The sequence below is a fragment of the Prionailurus viverrinus genome, chromosome B3, assembly GCF_022837055.1.
Source record: "Prionailurus viverrinus isolate Anna chromosome B3, UM_Priviv_1.0, whole genome shotgun sequence".
Taxonomy (NCBI): Eukaryota; Metazoa; Chordata; class Mammalia; order Carnivora; family Felidae; genus Prionailurus; species Prionailurus viverrinus.
Window position 1 is genome coordinate 139,313,536 of NC_062566.1, and position 21,074 is coordinate 139,334,609.

The following is a 21,074-nucleotide window of genomic DNA, read 5'->3' on the forward strand; positions in this document are numbered from 1 at the left end:
TCTGGCAGGGGGTGGGGGGTGGGCAGAAATCGGGGAAGCGTGTGGGACACCTTTCCATTCCTCTGCTCAGTTGCAGAGCATTCCTGAGTCTCAGCACAACCTCATGTCCCGCCCCTGCCTCCTCCCTGGCAGCCCTTCCCCCTCCTGCCCCTCGCCACTCCCCACCCCTCCCCACTCCAGTCCCGTCTCCCCGAATCCATGCGGTGGCTTCGTTCTGTGCGCATTTATCGAGCCCCTGGCATGTGCCAGGCGCTGCAAGGGGGCTGGGGTTTCAGCTGTGAAGGGGGTGGACCCCTACCCACCACGGAGGGACATCTGCAAAAGCCGTCGGATCCCATGAGCTGCCACGAGGGATGTTGCTCAAACCCACATCTGACCAGGGCCCGTTCCTCTGTTTTAACACCTTCAGCGGCTCCCCATCGCCCTCCGGACAAGGCTAGACCCTGTGGTTGGGAGAATACTGGCCCCCAAAGTTGGTCTGTCTTCTGGAACCCGTGGACACGTTCTCTCCCCGGCAGAAGGGATTTTGCAGAGGTGATTAAGTTAGGGAGATGTTCGTGGATTATCTGCATGGGTCCAGGGTCATCATGAGGGGCCTTTAAATGTAGAAGGGGCTGTGAAGCTTCTAGAAGCTAGAAAAGGCAAGGAAACAGATTCTCCCCTGAAGCTTCCATCTGTGTGGACTTCTGACCTCCAGAGCTGATAAATTTGTGTTGTTTCAAGCCACTACACTTGTGGTAATTTGCTGTTATGGCAGCAATAGGAAATCAATACTACCCCGGCCCCTTCCCCGAGTCCCCCAAGGCCTGCCTTCCTTCCAGGCTTGAAGGAGCCTCTCCCCTCCCCCAATGCCCTGAGCCCCCTGCTCCTGTGGCCTTCACTCCTGCTATCCCTTCTGCCTGACCTGCTTCTTCCAGGATGTGGCCAGCGACTCTTCCCCCCACCTAGATCTCCTCCCAGTGTCCCTCAATGGAGCCTTCTAGATCTCCAGGATTCTCTAAGCAAATGAGGAATTTGTTGGAAGGTACAGGAGTAGTCCGTGGCCTCCAGACCTTGAAAAGGACAGGCCTGGCGTTTCCAAAAGCGCTGAGCCTCAAGAATGAAAGCACAGCCCCTGGAGGGCCACTCCCGGTGGCCTTGGTGGTGACCGTCCCCTGCTCTTTGGTTCTACCACTCAAGACCCAAGTTCTGGCTACACACCCAGCCAGGGTCAAGATGAGGGGAGACACCTTAACTGGCGGTTCTGCCCTGATCTGAGGCCCCAGAAAAGGATGGGATTTCAGAAATGTACAATCAACAGGTGTCCCCTGCCCCTCCTGGGCCACCCCCCCCCAGGGCTGTCACCCCCACCAGGGTACATTTCACCCTGGCAGCCGCATCGTCCCTAATCCCGCCATGCGTCCCCTAAGGACAGATAGCTGAGTGCTGACCCCCGCTTGCGACCCCTCCTTGGGTGGTCTGCCCTGCACCTTCCTGAGCAGGTGGCTGCGGAAGCAAGCGGATGCGGGCGCTTGGAGAGAAGGCACACCAGGAATCCTGCCTGCAGCCGCGGGGAGCCCAGAGGCTGAGGGCCCTAGGGATGGGGACGGGCATCGGCCTCCCCAGAGGAGGACACAGCCCTGCAGGGCAATCAGAGGAGCCTAGAGAGGAGAGAAAACGCGGTCTGTCCGCGCACGGAGCATCACTCACCCGCGAGCGTGAAGGGGGCTGACCCCCGCTGCGACATGCATGCACCCTGAGGTCCGTGAGTGACGTAAGCCAGTCACGGAAGGACAAACACTGTATGACCCCACTTGCCCCAGGTACGTAGGGTCTTCAGATTCATAGACGCAGAGAGTGGAAGGTGAGTGGGGGGCAGGGGCTGGGGGAGGGGGTGAGGCTTAGTGTTTCGTGGGGACAGATTTCATTCAGGTGGGGGGAGATGAAAACCGTTCTGGAGATGGATGGTGGTGATGGGTGCAGGACGGTGTGAATTTACTGAAAAATGGAAGTTGGGGGCGCCTGGGGGCCCAGTCGGTTAAGCGCCCGACTCTTGGCTTCAGCTCAGGTGGTGATCTTGTGGTTTGTGAGTTCGAGCCCCACGTCAGGCTCCACGCTGACAGTGCGGAGCCTGCTTGGGATTCTCTCTCTCCTCTCTCTTCCCCTCCCCTGCTTGCTCTCTCTCTCTCTCTCTCTCTCAAAATAGATAAACATTAAAAAAAAATTTAATGGTGAAGAGGGTAACTTTCATGTTATATATATCTTACCAGAATTAAAAACGTTTAAAAGGGGGGGACTGCGAACTGCACCATCTACCCCAGCTGGTTTTGTGCAGCCACGAAACCCTCTGTGTCATGTCCAAAGGACACTTTGTTCCTAAAGCTGGGAGAGCAGGGCTGCCCAGCTTGAGGTGGGGAGTGAGACCCCACAGCCACTTTCGCAGCACCCCCTCCCTCAGCACCACCCCTGGGGGGACCCCCAGAGCTCAGCACTCCCCTCCCAGGCTGGGGGAGGGCGGAGCTTGGAGTCCAGGGCTCCACAGGTGGGGGCAGGGCCCGCCAGAGCTGCCGGGACCCCTTATTCCCACCTGGAGGTCCCTGAGGGACAAGGTATGGCCTGTGGGGTGCAGGGCAGCCCGGCGTGGGCAGAGGGCTCCCGGGAGGGCGGGCCTCCTCCGAAGGTCAAGTCAGGACTGCTTCCTACGGGGCAGATGGGGCTAGAGGGGCACATGGGCTACAGTTCTGCAGACGTTTCCAAAGATTCCGAGATTGTTAATTCAAGTGCAGGAAAAGTCCTGGGGGAAATGGTGGTCCCTGTTGGAAGCTGAGCGTATTTGGGGAGGGGGCAGGGGCTCATTAAACCCACCAGGTCCCCCTGCCCCAGGGAAAGGCAGGGCCATGCAGGGGGAGGAGAGAGGAGGAAGGGAAGGCCCCTAGAATAGGAAGGGGGGGGCAGACAAGAAGACGCTTCAGCACCCTCAAAATAAGGCCCTTGAAGTGCATCATCTCATCTGAGCTTTGTGGAGGTGGACTGTCACCCACATGTCACAGAAGAGGCATCTGAGCCACCGACCCCTTACGGAGCTTGCCCAGGGAGCCACAACTCCAGCGTGGCAGCTCAAGTCCATGGGCACGCCCTTCCGTGACCTCAGAGCACCGCATGCTCCAAGAAACACAGTCCCCGGGCTATGGCTCACTGACCTCTGGCTAGTAATCACTTAGTCATTCTGCAAACCGTTAACCGACCACTCTCTCTCTGGATCGGTACTAATTAGGATACGTTTTGGCTGCTTTAACAAATGCCACCCCTGCCCCCAAACACTGGGTTAAACAAGATAGCAGGGTTTTTCCCTCACTCATGACACAGTCTGAGCATCAGCAGTGCCGGCTGATGTGCTGGTGACCCAGGTTCTTTCTACCTTGTCGCTCTGTGGTCCCGCTTCTATCCCATAGTTAGTGTGGCTGCTGCGGCTCCTGCCATCGTGGCTGACATCCAGCAGTAGGTACAGGGAGAAGGAGGAAGGAGAAGCCACCTCTCTTTTCTCTTGAGACAGGACCCAGCAGCTCCGCAGGTCACGTCTCACATGTCATTGGCAAGGATCTGGCCAATAGCTACATGCAGCTGCAGGGGGGCTGAGAACTTCAACGGGCAGCTGTATGCCCAGCTCGGATTCAGGGTTTCTTTCACTTCCGGAAGGAAGGAGGATGGATGTTGGGGGGGCAACTCGCAATCTCGGCCACTAGAACACAATCTCTCCTCCCTCCCGGGACCATGGTGAACCAAGGTCATGAGTAAAAGGCAACAGGAGACTGCAGGGGGAGGGGACAGGAGATCTGAGGAGGAATCTGAGGAGGCTGCCTGGGGGAGGCAACATCTATGCCAAGACTTGGAAAACAATTCAGGTTTGGGAGGGAGAGGAGTTCCAGGAGAAGGCGGTGAACTAGCGGACGGAGCACGGGTGGAGAAACAGTGGTTCAGTGTGACCACCGCGAACTTGGAGGTGGAAGTCCTGGGTTCGAGTCCAGATGCGGAGTCAGCGTAGCGAGGTGCCCAGTCTCCCTGAGCCTCGGTTGGCTCCCCATTGAAAGGCTGATGGCCTCCTTCACAGCTTCTCATGGGCCCGTGCGGAGGCAGGTGCTGGGAAGTGCCTGGCGCTCGGTGGAGTCAGGATGCTTCCGTGGTGGGGTGTCAGGTCGGTGTGGGCAGGGGCAGGCGACAGAGCTGCAAAGGGAAGCAGGGGACCACCCCCCCCCACACCCCGCCCCGGAAGCCAGGCCAGGTGGTTTGATATTGTTCAGAAGCTGTGGGCAGTTACACGGCAGGGTGGTATCCTGAACAGAGAGCAGCTCTGCAAACATGACTCCGGAAGATGGAGACGAGGAAGTAAGGTCAGAGGCGCAGGGGCCCAGGAGGAGGCGGCCCCAAGGTCCCCAGAGAGACTCCGTGGCGAGGAGCAGCCGAGGCCTCAAGCCGCGAGATCTGAGCAGGCATCTGGGAAGACCGCCCGGAGGAGGCAGCCCCAAGGTTATGCCAGCCAAACACAGCAGCAAGCAGGGCTTGCCCCAGAGGACCAGCAAGGGAAGGAGGGATGAGCTGAAACCAGGTGATGCCCAGGGCAGACAGAGCCTCCCTCCGCCTGGAGATGCCCCCACCCCAAGCACCCAGGGCGCCTCCAGAGTGCACCATCACATTCCTGCCGACCCCCCAGCACACTCCAAGGTGGAGATCCCAATTTACAGAGAGGAAGCTGGAGCCCAGGGAAGGCTGATCCCTAAGGCCACATGGCAAGGACTTGGGCTCCACAGTCAGACCCAAAGCACCCAGCACTGTGGGTCCTTCTGGGGCTTTGAGATGTCCTTCAGAAATATATCATCATCCTAGACTCGGGAAGGCTTTTCATCCTGAAAAAGGATAAGACCAAGAACTGCTTTACCCATTTTCTATCCTCGAGGCCCCCGTTATGAAGCAGGAAGAGTTACCCCATTGAACAGAGAGACAAACTGAGGCCAGAGAGGTGAAGTCGTGTCCCCAGGTCACACTGCCAGGGGGTGATCGGCAGGATTTGCATCCAGGTCTGTGACTGGCCCTGTTTCCCACGATCCTCCTCCTCCTCCTCCCCCCCCAGACCTCTCTCCCCTCCCCCGCCCCCTCCCCCGCTGCTTTCCTGGCTCTCTCTCACGGAAGAGAATATGCTCTGAGTCTCTGTTTCCCTGGGAGAAATCCATTTTCAGAATCTGGAGGTGTTGAAATGTGTTCTTTTTTCCTCTCCAAAGAGCCCTTCTTGAGGACAGAGGTGCCCCGAGAATCCCTCTGAGGCCACCACCAGCCAGGCTAGAGCCTGGGGCTGCCCATCGAGGAGGGCACGGCCCCCACAGTGGGCCCCAGACAGGGTCTCCGGGAGGTGACCTCATCCATCCTGGCACAGTGGACAGCTGGGCTGCTCCAGGAGCTCAGGACATGCCTGTGACCTCCAGCCCCAACCTCAGAGGACACTTCTCTGCCCTCTAGCCCGCCTGCTTACAGGGGCACTCGTGCCTCCCCAGAGCAAGGCAGTCGGTGTCCCCACCCGCCCGGCAGAGGTGCCCGGGGCAATTCCATGCTGCCTCCACCAGACTGTCCCTCTCTCAGTGACAACTGGGCCCAGGATGGTCACAGAATTCTCACGCTGGAAAGGGCACAGGCATTGCTGTGAGCATCTGATGACCCACAGAGCCAACCCCGGGGGAGCATAGTTGTGGGCACAGGGGGTCACTTGCAGAGTGGAGAAGGGAGGGAGAGGGCAGGTGTGAAGGGGGTGAGGGGGAGGAGGGGAGAGAGAGGGGGAGGGCGGGGGTGGGGAAGGGAAGAACACAGGTGGGGTGGACCTGGCTTCCGCACACGTGCACACCTTTCTCCTTCGGGCTTTTGTCCCAGCACACTCCCATGGCACCTGCCCCAATACCCCCCAGCCTGCCCCTTCCAAAATCTGCCCTGGCCCCCAGGTCTGGCCTCTCCCTCTCCATCCTGGTCACTGCCCACTCCCCAGGTGCCACTGACCACAGCTTCCTAGGGCCGGACTGGACTCACCTAGGCTTCCAGTCCCCCCACCCATACCGGGATCTGCTAGGAGGCCCCACCTGCCGACTGGCCACGCCCTGTGGGGACCCATGGCAGGCCTGGGGGCTTGGGGAACAGTTCCTAGAGCTCCTAGAGCCTACGTCCCAGAATCAGGGACTCGTCGACTCCTGGGCTTAAGCCTGGAAGGGTCCAGCAAGGTCAAGCTACCCATGGCCCACCCCCAGGCCCCCATAGCACCCCGGGAGCTGTTCTGGGTCTCAGTCATACACCTTGAGGACAGGAAGCAGGCTCCACTAGGGATACCCCAGGACATCAGCTGAGGACGCTCACGGACTGGCCCCACGGGAGCCTCCCGCAGGGCAGACAGGTCATGATTCTATCCGTCCCCCTCCACCCCCCAGCCCAGAGGCTTAACCATAACAGGCTCCGGTTCCAGATAAACCACCCCCGCCCCCCAGGAAATAACCCCCTGGGCAGGGAAGGGGGGCAAGATGATGGGCCCTGGCCCAGAAGGACTCCCACCCCTGCCTGCCCCCTCTTCCCAAGGACTTGCCCAGCAGGCCAGCTGACAGGTGAACGGCAAGGTCATCAGAGTCACAGGAGATCACACACCCAACTCCTGCACCCCTGCACCCCCCACCCCCACTAAAGGGAGCCCGTAGAAGCTTCCGGAAAGAGGCAAATTGTTAGTGGCAGGGACTAAGCCTGCCTCCCAGACTCTTCCGTCTCTCTCTGTCGGACACCAAGTCCTGAACCGGAAGTCCCTTTACAACTCACCAAGTGCATCCCCATCACACAGGTGAGGACAGAGGCCCGGAAGGGCAGGAATGCTCCCCTAAGGACTTGTCAAGTGCATCAGTTAGCCCCAGTGCCATCTGGACCACAGGAGATGGACCTCCCTCCCTGTCCCTGGAGCTGACTGTCCTCCAGCTTTGGGCTGTGGGAGGGGAGGGGAGGGGCGAAGGGGAACACCAGACACTACCTACCCGAACGCATCACCCCTCAAGATCGGGCTTCTGAGTCCGATGGGCCTGGCTCCGGTCCAGCAAGGGCACGGCCACCAGGAGGGTGGGGGCAGGGATGCAACCACCGCCAGAAGCCCGGGTTCCCGTCCTGCTCCATCCCCGTGGCACAGAGTTCTTCATACCTCCCTGTGCCCCATCTGCCGCCGGGTAGCTCTGCGGGGCCCTCAGCCCCACGAGGTGCTCACTCACGGCCTCCCCGAGCCAGTGGGATGTGAGCAGACACGCAGCGGTCAGCGACTTCACACAGGTTCGTGCACGGGGGCTTCTCTCTTTCCGTGCCCCTGCCTTCCCCACGAGACCAGGCCTGGGCAAGCCTGCCAGAGGACGAGCAGAGCCACCGCTGTCCCAGCTGGGGCCATGCTCGGGTGGCCGACACCAGGGAGCCCGGCAAGGTCAGCAGGGTGCCAAACCCGGTCCGGCTGAGTCCCGCAGCACGTGAGACACGAGCAGGTATCACCGCCGTGTGGTTGTTACCCAGTGTTACTCTGGCACCAGACGGACCGCAGTCCCTCACGCACCGGGTAAGATCACCTGCTCGGAGACGGCCGGCAGGCCCCCTCGAGGAACGGAGGTTCAGAGAGGCCGAGGGCTCGTTCGAGGTCACACTGGGGGCAGCTTCGGATCCCGAAGCTCTCCTGGAGCCCGCCCCCCCCCCCCCCCAGTGTGCTGGCCCGGCAGACAGGCGAGCCCGTCCCAGCCTGCCCTCCAGGAGCCCACGGTCAGAGAGGGAGACACGGGTAACCAGAGAACGGGGACCGATTCAGGCATTTTGGAAAGTAAGGAGGAGAGGACAGGTGCCCCGAGCCCTGAGGGATGAGGCCAAGTTCTGCAGCGGGAGAATGAGGACGCATGAGGGCCTTCCCGGTGGTGGCCACGCGGTCACCGCCACCAGCTCCCACTCGCGGCCCGGGACAGCCTGACCCCGGCGGTGCAGGTGAATTTCACCCTTGCTAGAATGGGATCACCTGCCACCACCTTCCGCCCGATCAGACGCCAGCAGAGGAAAAGCAGTCACACACAGCTGCTGCCTCCCCAGCCCCTCCGGGCCACCTGAGAGCCAAGAGAACCCACCTGAGGGTGCGGCTGGTGCGCCGCCGGGGACACAAGCTGTCTGGCCCTGGGGAGGCAGGGCCCTGGCGGCCTCGCTGAGACACAGCTGGGCCTGGAGGCGGGGCTTCTCCTGGACTTTTTTTCACCCTTCAGAGCCAGTAAATTCCTCCTTAGCTCAAGTTCGTCTGGATGGAGCTTCTGCCATGTGCAATCCTAAAGGGCCCTATCAAAACACAATTGCTGGGGACAGGGAGGCGTCCAGGGGCCAAAAGACTTCACAGAGATGGGCTTCTAGGAGGAGGAAGCCCCAACTTCCTGACCTGGCGGTGTCCGGGCGGCGTTCCAGCAGGACCTTTCCTGGGGGCTTCCCCCAGCAGTGGGGGGAAGGAGCTGGGGGGAGGAGTGAAACAAGCTGGCAGGCACCAGGACGCAGGCTCCCGAAGCGCCCAAGCGCAGTTGGAACACGAGTGCATGGCGCCTCGCGTGACCTGGGGCTCAGGGCCGGCGGTCGCTGTCATCTCCACAGCATTCCCAAGCACTAGGCTCTATCCCAGGGGCTGTGTACACACGACCAAACCTTCTCTCACAATAACTCCTCGAGTCAGGGCTGAAAGTTCTGCCCATTTTACAGATAACCCAGGTGGAGGCACAGAGACTTCAGGTAACTTGCCCGAGATCACACAGCCTGGCTGTGGCAGAGGGAGTGTGCAGACAGAGGCACCGCCACAGAGCCTTTCCTGCCTTTCTGCGTCCGCCACCTGCTCCAGAAGGTCCTACAGAAGACGAGGAACCTTCCATTCACACGCGTGGAGGGAGGCCCAGAGCGCTCCCTCCCTGAGCAAGCCTACCCCTCCCGGGGCCCCAGCCAGGCTGGGGGGCTCCTGGAGGACAGACAGCGTGCCTGGCCCACTCTGTGTGCCCAGGACTGCCGTGGGAGCCCGGCGTGGAGCAGGGCTTCAGGGTGGGGGTCCCAAAAGAGCAAAGGGCTCAGGCGGACCCCCTCAGCTCAAAACAGCCCGGGGCTGAGGTGAAGCATCACCAGCAGCCACACCCTCCATGGCCTCACCAGGGCCCCTCTCCTCTCTGAGCTCTCCCTGCCAGCACACGTACACACACACACACACACACACACACACACACACACGTGCATACACCTGGCGTGGCCCTGCATACACAACACGTCCACGACCTCAGCTCAGAAAACTGAGGCCCAGAGAAGCAAAGGGACTTGGGGCATCTCTCTGCTGGCTGTTTGCACCCCACGTTTTTCAAGGGAGGGTGAGAAACAGATGTAGCAGATCGACTCAAAGGCGGCCCTGCAGCCGGCCTCAGGGTTCAGAGAGGGTCTGCCCCTCACACACAAGTGGCCCAGCACCCCAGAACCCCTCCAGCCCCAGGAAGGCCCCAGGCCACCATACAGGGTCTCTGGCAGGTGCCGGCTCACCGTCCAGAGGGGCCTGGTCGGGCACCAAGAGCTGTGTCTGCACTCGGGGCAGGAACGCCAGAGCCCAGGCTCTGAGGGGAGGGGTGGGCCAGAACGTGAGGGGCCAGAGCCGTGGCGGGGGCAGGGCAGGCGAAGGAAAGGCCGGGCGGGAGTGAGTCACAGGGCCATGAGGCCACAGTGCCTTCTGTCCTCCAGTGGGGGTGCCACCAGCCCCGAAGCAGCACGTAAGTCCTATAAAACATCCTAGAACCTTCTGGAGTGGTGGAGGGACAACATAGGGAAAGTGCTGGAGAGTAGCCACCCAATCTCCTTGCAATGTCGACGAGGCCCGAGGGAGAGAAGGGGCAGGCCCAGGTCACACGGCAGGTGGCCAGGAGCCCCAGGCCTCTAACCCTGGAATGCCGCCCAAACCCCTGCAGCGTCCAGGCCCTGGGACCCTCACAAGCTCTCGTGGCCCGGCTCGCAACCTGCCCCACCACCATCTCCCCCGTTCCTGCCTGGAACTGCATGGAAGGTGCCAGCTGGGGCCCGTCGTGGGAGGCGGTAGGGAGACCTGATGTCTTGAGGACCCTCTAAGACCAGACCAGTGAGACCTCAGCCACCGCCCCCCCCTGCAGGGTGTCCAGTCCAGCCCAGCCAAGCTGGAGTCCAGGGAGGCGGAAGGAAGTTTGGAAAGAAGTCATTCTCGAAGCAAGTGAGCACACTGACGGGAGGACCCGGGTGCCGGTGGGAGCACCTGCTTCTCCCAGGAAGGGACACAGATTGGCCAGGGGATGGCAGGACTCACCTGACACCAAACCCAAGGGGGACTTCCCAGGGGCTGCCTGCTCTTGGCACGGGCCCTGGGGGACCTCACTGCGCCCTAACTGCCTCCACCCTCCACCTCGATCGCGGCTACCAGCAGGCAAGAGAGCGGAATGAAATACCTCGGAATTCTGCCGCAACGAGTTGCCAGTAACTCCACGCCACGCTCATTCACTCGCTTCGCAAAGGTTTATTGGGCTTGTCCTGGGTGCCGGGATCAGGTCGCTGCCAGGGATCCCGACTGGGCCACCCGGGGAGAAGCAAGGCCTGAGCAGCAGCAGCTACGGAAAACCATGGTGAGACACACGCCTACCGTGTGCCGCCATACTCAAAGTTCTCCCCCACTTTTGGCCAGGTGTGCAGGCAGGTTCATCGCCCCCAGAAGCCCTAGGAGGCCTGAAGGGTGGCCCAACCCGTCCCCATGGGAAGTCTCCGCAGCAACATCCCTGGTCACCGGGAGTTGCTCACCGGGCCCACCATACGCCCACCAAGCCCTGCACAGGACGCTGCGGGGGGAAGGGTCAAAGCCTGGGCAAACCCCCCAAGGCCTCCCTTGCACAGGGAGACAGCCCCATGAGAATGGCCTGGGAAGTCAGGAGGCCACCCAACCTCCCGTTGGCTGAGCCAGGCCCCCAACGCCTGTCCCCTCCCCCCCACCAGCCCCTTTCAAGTTGCTCCTGGACACCAGATGGACCCAGTTCAACTTGTCCTTCCTTTTCTTTCCCCTGCCCGCCCCCTGCTGGAGCCGTGAGAGGGCAGGCGGGAAGGGGGGGTGGGGCGGGCCGAGCCAGACCCAGAAGCATGGGGAACAGCCCCAGCTTCAACTCTGCAGTTCAGAGTCTGCCAGGCCCACTGGGACCAGGCCTCTGGGCCTTGGACCAAGACTCTCACTGCTGACCCCCAGGACAGGTCAGGACAGGATGGGCAGCTGGCAGGAAGGGCCAGACCCAGGTGGAGCTGGTATTCTGCCCTGGGAAGAGGGGAGGAAGGTGCAACAGGGACGCTTGGGGACAAGAGAGGGTTTCGGAAAGGGAGAAGCCAGGGATGGAGAGGGAGTCGCCAAGCCTGGGCCTGGTTTCCAAAGGCCAGGGAGCACCTGGATCTTGGGTCTGTCCTCCCCTGCACAAGCGGCCGTGGGAGCCAGAAGGGCCTGAGCACCGTGTCCAATGTTCTGGAATCCTGAGGTATGGAGTGTAGCCTGTCAGCCCAAGAAACAAGCAGAACCCCCAGAGCAGCAACAGCCCGAAGGCCAAGCACTGCTCCCCCCAGAGCCTCCCTGGGATTGGAGGGCATGGGGGCTGGGTGCTGCTGGCTGGGCAGGCCAGCTTGGACCAGTCTCACGTGTGCCCCAGACTACTGCTTCCACACACCCACCAGCACCACCACCAGATCCCCGGGGCACGAAAGGCTCTCCCCGGCCCCAAGTGGCTTTTTCATTTTCTGAGACTAAACATGGTAAGGTGGGGAGGGCTGCCCCATGGCCCTGTCCCAGCTTCTCTGTGCGTGGGGGCAGGGCCCAGGTCCTAGACTGGCATCCTCCCCTGCCCCCCAAAATCAAGGAATCAGGGCTTGAAAGTTTCTCCAACAAAAGTTGGGGCTCCCCTTGCCCCTGCCGGGGAGCCGCAACCCAGACCCCCAACCATCTCCTCGGAGACTTGCCAAGCAGGAGGCTTCACTCACCACACACACCACCCAAAAGGGGGAGCAAGAAACAGGAAGGAAACAATTTGCTAGCTCAGGGGTGCCCTGTGGGAAGAGGGGTGCAGCCCAATGGGACCCCCCCCCCCCACCGCCCCAGCCAGGTTTGGCTCAGGGAGAATTCCCTAACCCACCTGAACGCCCCCTACCCAGGGCGGTGAGGGACAGTGAGGACCAGGCTGGCTTTCCTCTAGGCAGAGAGCTCCTGGGGCTGTGCAGCCCCAAACCCCTGCTCCAGACAGCAGAGAGAGAAATCACCCCGGCGGGAGATACAGAAAGGGGGCTACACTGGAGCGCACCCCGCCTTCCACTCTGGGTCTTGACTGCTGGAGCCACGGGTCCATCGGGGAGCTTACGCGGCCGAGGATCCCGCCAGGGCCGCGAAAACCGGAGAGAAGGACCTCCGCCCAAAGCGGGGTGTGTGCCCTCGCGCCCGCGGGGTCCCGCTGGGTCCTCGGTGGGGGCTCCTTGCCCTGCAGTTGACTTCTCCAGACTTGTTCCCTCGCCGCCGCCGCCGCCGCCGCCGCCGCCGCCGCCGCCGCTGGGAACGATTCGCCCTCTTCCCTACCCAGCCCAGCGAGCTCCCACCTCCGCCCGGGGCGCGAGCGCCGTCTCCGTCCCGGATAGAAGTTAGGCGGCTGGTCCCCGGGACGCGCAGCGCACGGGACTGTGGCAGCAGTGGCCCCGGACTCCGCCACCGCCGCCCCCAGAAAAGTCCCCGCTACCGCGAGGGCGTATCTGGAGGCTCGACTCCCCGGGACCGGGTACAAATCGCTTGCGACCGGGCCCAGACCTCACCCCGGAGGGCAAGGCGAGCCAAGGCGAATTGGGGCTCGCTCCGGGCTTCGGGGACCCCAGGTCAAGGCACTTCCCCGCCCCGCCGCCCCTGAGCCCAAGTCGCCGGCCCCGCGCCGAGCGCAAGCGAGGAACCGGATGGTCTCCGACTCGGCGGCGGGGCCGACCAGGGCCCCCGTGGAGTTGGGGAGTCGCCCCGCACCCCTAAAAGCCTCAACATTCATTCGCGGTTGAAAGTACGCACTTTACGCGTCCAGGCGCCTCCGCGGTGAGTGGAGCTGCAGCGCTCGGGGTCGGCGAAGGTGGCTCAGCTCGGGCGCTCCAGTCTCGACGTTCCCGGGGCAGAGAGCAACGTCCGGGGACGCACGGGACGGGTGCGCCCGGCGGCCGGGGCCGCGCCGGGCGAGGAGAGCGGCGAGAGGGGAGCGCTTCGGCGTTCAGGCAACAGCTACCCCTAGTGGGAGAGCCGCCGGGGCCGCCGCCGCCCCGCGCCCGCTGCCCCGCGCCCCGCGCCCGCGGCGCCCCGCGCCCGAAGCGCTCCCGGGTCGGCTGGGGCGCAGGCACGGGCGCCGCTGTCCCCGGCCCTTCCCGTCTCCGGCGCCAGGCGCTAACCGGCCCGCGGGCCCTGGCCTCCGCACCTCCCCGCTGCGCCCCGGAGGCCGCTGACCCTAGAACGGCGGCGCCGAACGGGGACGAGATGGGACGGGGCGGGCGCGGCCGGGACGGCGCGCGGCGGCCTCGGGCAGCGGCGGGGGGCGCCGAGCGCGGTGTGCGTGGCGGGGCGGTGCGGGGGGCGGCCGTGTGCGAGGCGCGAGTGTGAGCGCGCGCGGGAGGCGAGCGGGCGGGCGAGCGGGCTCCGGGAGGCGAGCGGCGCCCGCGGGCGAACGGGGAAGGCGGCGGGGGCCCGAAGTTGCCTCCTCGCGGGCCCGCGTCCCCCGGCGGGGCGGGAGCCGGGGCCAGCAGCGCGGCGGCCGCGGCCCCGGGCTCCCGCGGCACCTGGGCAGCGGCCCCGCACGAGCAGCAGCGGCGGGGGCGGCGTTGGCGGCGGCGCGCGGGAAGCGAACCGGAGCTCCGGCGCGGCGCGGCGGCCGCCGGGGAGCTCGGCTCAGGTGCGCGGCGAGAGGGGCGCGGGGCCGGGGCCGGGCCGCCAGGACCGAGGCCGCACGCAGCGCTAGAGCGCTGGCCGGAGGATCTCCCCGGCGGACGCCTGGGTCCCCGGGCCAGCTCCCCGTCCCGGGTGGCAGCCGCGACCGGGGTCCCCCGCCGCCACCGCCACCGCCACCACCCTCCCCCCACGCCCCCGGAGAGCTGGCCTCGGGGCCCGGCCCCGCCCCCCGCCGGCCCCCCGCCCGGCCGCCCCGCCCTCGGCCCTCGGTTTCCGAGGCATTGGCCGCGCCGCTGGGTGATCCCTCCGGGCTCAAGTTGCAAGGGGGCGGGCCCCGGCCGGAGGTGGAGTCTCCCGCCAATTGAAGCCTCGGCTATAAATCGAGCTCCCCGCACGGCCGAGGCCCAGATGCCTCGCCGGGCCGCCCCGCGGTCGCTGGTGGGGGAAGGCCGCGGGTCCCAGGGGGCTTCGGGGGCGGCAGCCACCATGCTCCGCTCCCTGCTGCTTCACTCCCTGCGGCTGTGCGCCCAGACGGCCTCGTGCCTCGTGCTCTTCCCACGCTTCCTAGGCACGGCCTTCATGCTCTGGCTCCTCGACTTCCTGTGCATCCGCAAGCATTTCCTGGGCCGCCGCCGCCGCCGCCGCCGGGGTCAGCCCGAACCCGCCGCTGAGCTTGACAGCGACGGCGAGGAGGTGCCCCCCGACGACCCGCCGGTCTGCGTGTCCGACGACAACCGCCTGTGCACCCTGGCGTCGCTGAAGGCCGTGTGGCACGGCCAGAAGTTGGATTTCTTCAAGCAGGCTCACGAGGGCGGCCCGGCGCCCAACTCGGAGGTGGTCCTGCCCAACGGCTTCCAGAACCAGCACATCCTGGACTACGCCAGGGGAAACCGCCCGCTGGTTCTCAATTTCGGCAGCTGCACCTGACCACCGTTCATGGCGCGCATGAGCGCCTTCCAGCGCCTGGTCACCAAGTACCAGCGCGACGTCGACTTCCTCATCATCTACATCGAGGAGGCTCACCCGTCGGACGGCTGGGTCACCACAGACTCGCCCTACAGCATCCCGCAGCACCGAAGCCTGGAGGACCGGGTCAGCGCGGCGGAGGTACTGCGGCAAGGCGCGCCCAGCTGCTCTCTCGTCCTCGACACCATGGCCAACTCCAGCAGCTCGGCCTACGGGGCCTACTTCGAGCGCCTCTACGTAGTCCAGAATGGCACCATCATGTACCAGGGCGGCCGTGGCCCCGACGGCTACCAGGTGTCCGAGCTGCGCACCTGGCTGGAGCGCTATGATGCGCAGCTGCGAGGCGGCCAGCCGCGTCGAGTATAAACAATCAGTGGACCGTTGACTGAACTTGGCGGGCGGTGCCTTCGAGCCTTCGAAGCCCACGTGCAAACGCCCCAAACCAAGTCAGGTTCGCCGAGGGCCCAGCGACACAGCCGTGCTGAGCCTCGGGTGGCCGGCTGAGCCCGTGTCCTCAGCCAAGCCGCCCGAAAAGCCTCTCCCGCCTCCCTGGACTCTGTGGCTGTGACCGCCCCCTCCCCTGTACCTGCCTGGCTGCCTCTAACGTGACGCCACCCTTGCCTGTGTCCCCACCCCCACCCCACTTGTCCTCGCCCCACCCCCGGAGGCCCCTGCCTCTCTCACGCCCCCGCCCCAGAGATAAGAGCCAGCGTGCCTTCAGCCGGGAGCAGAGCCCCTAGCACAGAGACTTCGGCCGCGCCCGCGCACCCTCGCGCACAGCTGGGTTCCAGCAGCGCCCGCGGCTTACCCTAGTTGCCTGGCACCCACACCTGTCGCTCCCAGGGAGGGGGGTGCCCTGCTGCTTTTGTGTCTATTTCTTGTCCCTGGGCTGGGGGTAGGGGCTTGGGATGGGGAAGGGTGGGCAGGGTCGTCCCCCCCCCTCATTTGGGGTGCTCACGAGCCCCACTGCTGATGACGAGCTATCTCTAACTGGTCTTGACCACGAGCTGGTTCTGAACCGCAGGGGGCTTGCAGCAGCGCCGAATACGAGAGAGGGAAAGTACTCCGGGTTTCCGGGAGGAAGCCACCACAAAGGGGGAGAAAGAGGGCGTTTGGGGGACGGTTTCGGGGCCAGAGGAAGCCAGCTTGACTGGCGAGGTTCGCAGCGCCCCAGGAAGAAGCTGGGGCGCCTGGGAAACGGGGTGTGGGTGGAGGAGTCCGGGGCGAGAGAGATGAGGGGAGAGCCTAGGGACCCCGAGTGAGGGCCTCGTCCGTAGGCAGAGCTGCTGACTGTGGGGCCAGGAGGTGGGAGGCCCCTGGTTCCAAGGCCATTTGTGAGTGTTTTGCTGGAAATACTCCCTGTATATAAACTTCTTTTACGCTACAGTAATAAAAGCTTGAAGTAAACTGCTTTCGGGTTGCCTCTGGTCCCTTTATTTATTTCTTTTTTTTCTTTCCTCTGAATAGCGACAGGAATTAAACACAAATCTCTCCCTCGCGTCCCCATAGTGACCCTGGGGGGAAGGGTGGCTGGAAGGAGCCGACGCTGGCAGGGGCGCGGGAGGGCAAGGAATAAGAAAGGGGGTCTGCGGCGGTGCCCAGGGGTGTACGCACGCACGCACACACCCACGGTGGGGGAGGTGGGGTCGGAAGAAAAACCGAGATGCGGAGCGGGGCGGGGTCCTGGAGGGAGGCGGGAGAGGCGAAGGGGTCCTTATTCGCCACCGCGCGCGCGCCCGCACAAGCGCGTTTACTGCTGCCCCTGCAGCCGCCCGTCTAACTTCTCCGAGCGCCCGACGGTGTGGGGGAGGGGGCGGTGCGGGGGACAGAGGGGGCTATGGACCAGGTAGGACTTGGCTCCCGGCCACCTGGGGCGCCTCTGCACACCTGGCTCCACCCTAGCCCCCCTCCTGCACCTGCAGCATCGTCTCCCCCTACCCTCCAATCCCCGCCCGGCTGCTGGGGTCCGCGGGAGGTGCTCCTGGCAAAGCGTAGGTTGGCGGAGGGAGGGAGGACGGGGAGGGACGGCGGGCGTGCAACGCCATCACACCAGCAGCAGCACCTACTGCGGGGCGGGAGCGGAGCGGGGTGCGCCCCCCGCCAGGACATCCCCTCCTCCTCCGCTTCGCCAAGTTCGAGCCAGACCTCACCACCGCCGCCCGCGACGCGCTCGGGGCTGGGAAGTGGAGACGGGGAGCGAGACGCAGGAGCCGAGAGACTCCGGAAAGAGGAGGGTGGCAGTTGCCCGGACGGGGGTTGGTGGGGAGGGGGCCGGGGCGCTCGCCACCGATCTCCGTACACAGTCGCGCCCAGGCGCTCCCGCCCAGTCTCGGCGCTCGCCGTCTCCCCTGCGGCTCCCTGGGGGGGAGGGCGACGCTGGGGGCACGGGATTAGCGCAGCTCCCACCTCCCTCTGCTAGCGACACCTGGAGCAGAACGGGGGGCGGGGGGCGGGGGGCGGGTGCGGAAGAAAGGGCGCTGAGGCGAGAGTGCAGACCGGGAGTGGGGGGAGCGGGGCAGCCGAACTTCCCCGGGCCCGGGAGGCCAGGACCGTCCGGGTCGCGGGATGGGAAGGAGGGAGTGTCAGTGAGCGCCTGGGCGCGAGAGGCGCGCCCGTTGGGGGGGAGGGGGGTCTACACCGGCGGGGGGGGGGGGTTGCAGCAGGCGGGATGGAAGAGGGAGGCCCCCGCTCCACCAACGCCGCCTCGGATTCCGCGCCCAGCCCCCACGCTGCTCCTCTGTGAAAAGTTTTTGGAACTGACACCCTGAGCCGGGATTTTTTTTTTTTTTTTTGCTTTAAAAGTATTTAAATTGAAAAAAATAACTTTTAAGGGAAAAATTGGCACAGATGGTATTTCTGTATCTCCTCCCCTCCCCCTCCTCCCGCGCGCTGCTTCTCACCCCAAAACCCCCAGCAAGAATCCGGAGCAAGCCGCAGGGACGGGGGGAGGGGAGGGCCCGCCCAGAGCTCCGGCCCGCGCGGGCCCGGGTCGGGGTTTAGTGGCCTGGAGGCAGCGGAGGGCGGCCAGGGACCGCGGGGCCGCTCCTGGTCCTGGCCCGCCGCTTGGGGGTCTGTCTAGCTGGGGGCGCTGTGCGACCCCCCTTCCCCGTGGTGCCTGCGCCCCCCCGGGCGTCCTCCGGCTTCCCGGACCGAAATTCCCAGCCCTGGGCGCTCGGACCTGCCCACGCGCGGCCGGCTGGCTCCCGGCTTCAGGGGGGGGGGATTCCGGCACCCCTCCCCCCCCACTTTTCTTCGTTCTCTTCTCCCTCCCACTCTCCCTCCCCTGCATCTTTCCCCTTCTCTTTTCCTTTTCCGTCGTTTCTTCCTTTCCTTTCTTCTTTTCTTCTTTCTCTGCCCTTAAAAATCTCTCCTTCTTATAAAATGTGAGTGCGTGCTCCTCGAGGAAAACACAGAACATTTCGGAGAAAATAACACCAACCCAAGGTAACCTCAGGGCGTGAGCACTTTGAAACATGCCTCTGGCTACCCCCACCGCTCACCACCCCTCTCCACCCCCACCCCCACCCCCCCCCCCGCATTTGTAAATATGTATGTTAATCACCAGAGCCGGATTATCCTTTTGTAGCCTGACATTAACTTTGGACTCCCGGTACCCCTCTTTCCATGCCAATAAATAAGCCTTGAACGGTGCCCACTGCCACATCATCAGATGGACAGCCAGGGATGGCTCCAGGGCCCTTCATGTGTGAGGGAGGTTTCATTATTATAAACAAAAATGGGGGTGAGCTGCGCGTGCACACAGCCCCACACGACTTAGCCCACCAGCACATTCCTTAGGGCGACGCTGCTTCGTCAAAACACGCACATCTTTAAAGATGTCTGGTTTGCTATATTTTGCTGCACTGCCTTCTAGAAAGTCTACTTGGTTTTATTGTTTTGTGTCTTCCCAGTGCTCTCTCTTCTCTATTTTTAAGAAAAAAATAGGAAGATAATACATAAATCCATTCTCAGTATTAAATTTTAAATAGAGAAGGAGGTTGAGCAGAGAAAGACAAGCCTCACTGAGAGCAAGAGTTTTCAAACTGCAAGTCAGGACCCAGCCCCCAGGTCGGGAAATCAACTGAGCAGATCAAGTCAAGCCTTTTGAAGAACTGAGATCGAATAAATACAGTGTGACTACGAGCCAACAGTTCACCCAGGGTAACCTCCGTTTGGGAAACTTCTGTTTCAAGGGGTAGCTAACGTGAAATGTATTTCTCCTGAAGGAGGGATCAGAAGTGTTTGGAAATGTTTGAAAGCTAACACCTCAAGGTTCCCTCCTGCCTCATCGGGGAAAATAGCCCCTGTGAACTGCTGGGCATGATTCCTTCCAGACTCCACTTCGCCTACGGACAACGGTGTGTGAGCACATTCCCAGATACGGGCTCCATAATCAGGATCACGATGCTCGGTGTTTGATGACCGCCCCCGCCACCCTCACACACCTTTCTCCTGCCAGTCCTACCCAGCACCACTCTTCACCCATCGGTACATCTAGTCCAAGCAGCTCTGTGCCTGCGCTCTAATTTGTGCCGGATCCGCGGATACCTGAGCCCCCACCCCCTCCTCAGGAGGCCCTCTGCCCTCAAGGAATGCTGGATTCCCGGGGAGGAGGCGGTGAGCCGGCCATTGTTCTCCTTGCCATCACCCTCGTCCTCACACTTAGTGTTTCTGAGGTCTGCAGTGCGCTTAGCAACATGGCACAGGGAGAGGGAGGAGAGACGTTGAAAGAGTTCCTAGAGAAGGTCTCATTGGCCCCTTGAAGGCACAAGTGCCTCATCCAGGAAACGCCTCTGGCTGCCCCCACCCCCACCCCCTGCATTTGTAAATATGTATGTTAATCACCAGAGCCGGATTATCCTTTTGTAGCCTGACGTTAACTTTGGACTCCCGGTACCCCTCTTTCCAGGCACCCCTCTTGCCATGTCAATGATGCACAAGTCGTGGGGGCCGGAAAGGGTACCTTGTGTTGGGGAAGCAAGAAGTCCCCGGTGTGGCTGCAAAGCAGAGTGTGGTGTGGTGGAGGAGGAGGGGCAGCGAGGAGCGTTGAGGCCACCTTGGGAGCCTGGGCCACCAGCTTGGCGTCTCTGCGGAGGCTCAGGGATGAGCCTCAGACAAGAAGGCAGGGGACCTGGGGGGAGGGGCGGCGGATGCCTGGGGATGGGGGATGGGCCCACCGTCCAGTCCATCCTCCACGGACAGAGGGTACTGGGCACTTTCAAGAGTCAGGCTGGCATCTGCCTTTGACCTTTGAGCTGTCTTCTAGGCATCCACCTGAAGGAGATGAACTATTGGGCACAGAGGGAGGGAGGTACCCAGAGGGCCATGGCCTCCACCTTCCACTCTGCAGACACCTCTCTGCAGAGAAGTGATGTCCCCAACCCTGGGGCTACCCACATGTGAAACAGTAAGCAGTGACAGCTGAGTATGTGCTCCAGGGGCCAGGCACTGGGCAAAGTGCTGTATTGGGATTATTCAATTTGATCATCCCAACATCCCTCTTAGATGAATATAATTATTGGCCCCATTTCATTGATGAACACACTGAGGCTTGACATGGTTGGAGTCAGCCGGGCCAAGGTGTTACGGACTGAATTGCGTCCTTCTTCAAAGTTCATGTGTCCAAGTCCTTAGTACCTCAGAATGTGACCTTATTTGGAGATAGGATCTTTAAAGAGGTGCTTAGGTTAGGATGAAGTCGTTGGAGTGGGCCTTGATCCAGTATGACTGGTGTCCTTCAGAGAAGAGGAGATTAAGACACAGCCACACTGAGGGACGACGGTGTGAGGACACAGGGAGAAGGTGGCCATCTACACACCAAAGAAAGAGGCCTCAGGAGAAAGCAGGTCCGCTGACACCTTGATCTCTGATTTGCAGCTTCCAGAACTGTGAAGAAATAAACCTCTGTTATCTGAGCCCCCCAGTCTGTGGTACGTTGATATAGCAACTCTAGCAAGCTGATGCCCAAGGTCACGGACTAGAAAGCGGCCTTGACCACAGGCCTCTCTGACCCTAGAATGAGGAGGGGTTCACATCAGGCCGCACACCATCCCTGGCAGTGGCCAGAAGGAATCAGGGAGCTTGAGATTTCCCCAGCACAGCCCAGGTCCACCCTCCGTGGTTACATGAAAACACAGCTTAGAGGACGGTG

The 21,074-nt window shown here is 62.8% G+C and overlaps 1 protein-coding gene across 1 annotated transcript; it reads left to right on the forward strand.

Annotated features, from left to right (window-relative positions):
- The first annotated feature begins 13,932 nt into the window (after nt 1-13,932).
- DIO3 (iodothyronine deiodinase 3) lies at nt 13,933-16,334 on the forward strand. Its single transcript, XM_047864322.1, has one exon. It carries the CDS (start codon nt 14,366-14,368, stop codon nt 15,287-15,289), a length of 924 nt encoding a protein of 307 aa, XP_047720278.1. The 5' UTR covers nt 13,933-14,365; the 3' UTR covers nt 15,290-16,334.
- The last annotated feature ends 4,740 nt before the right edge of the window (nt 16,335-21,074 follow it).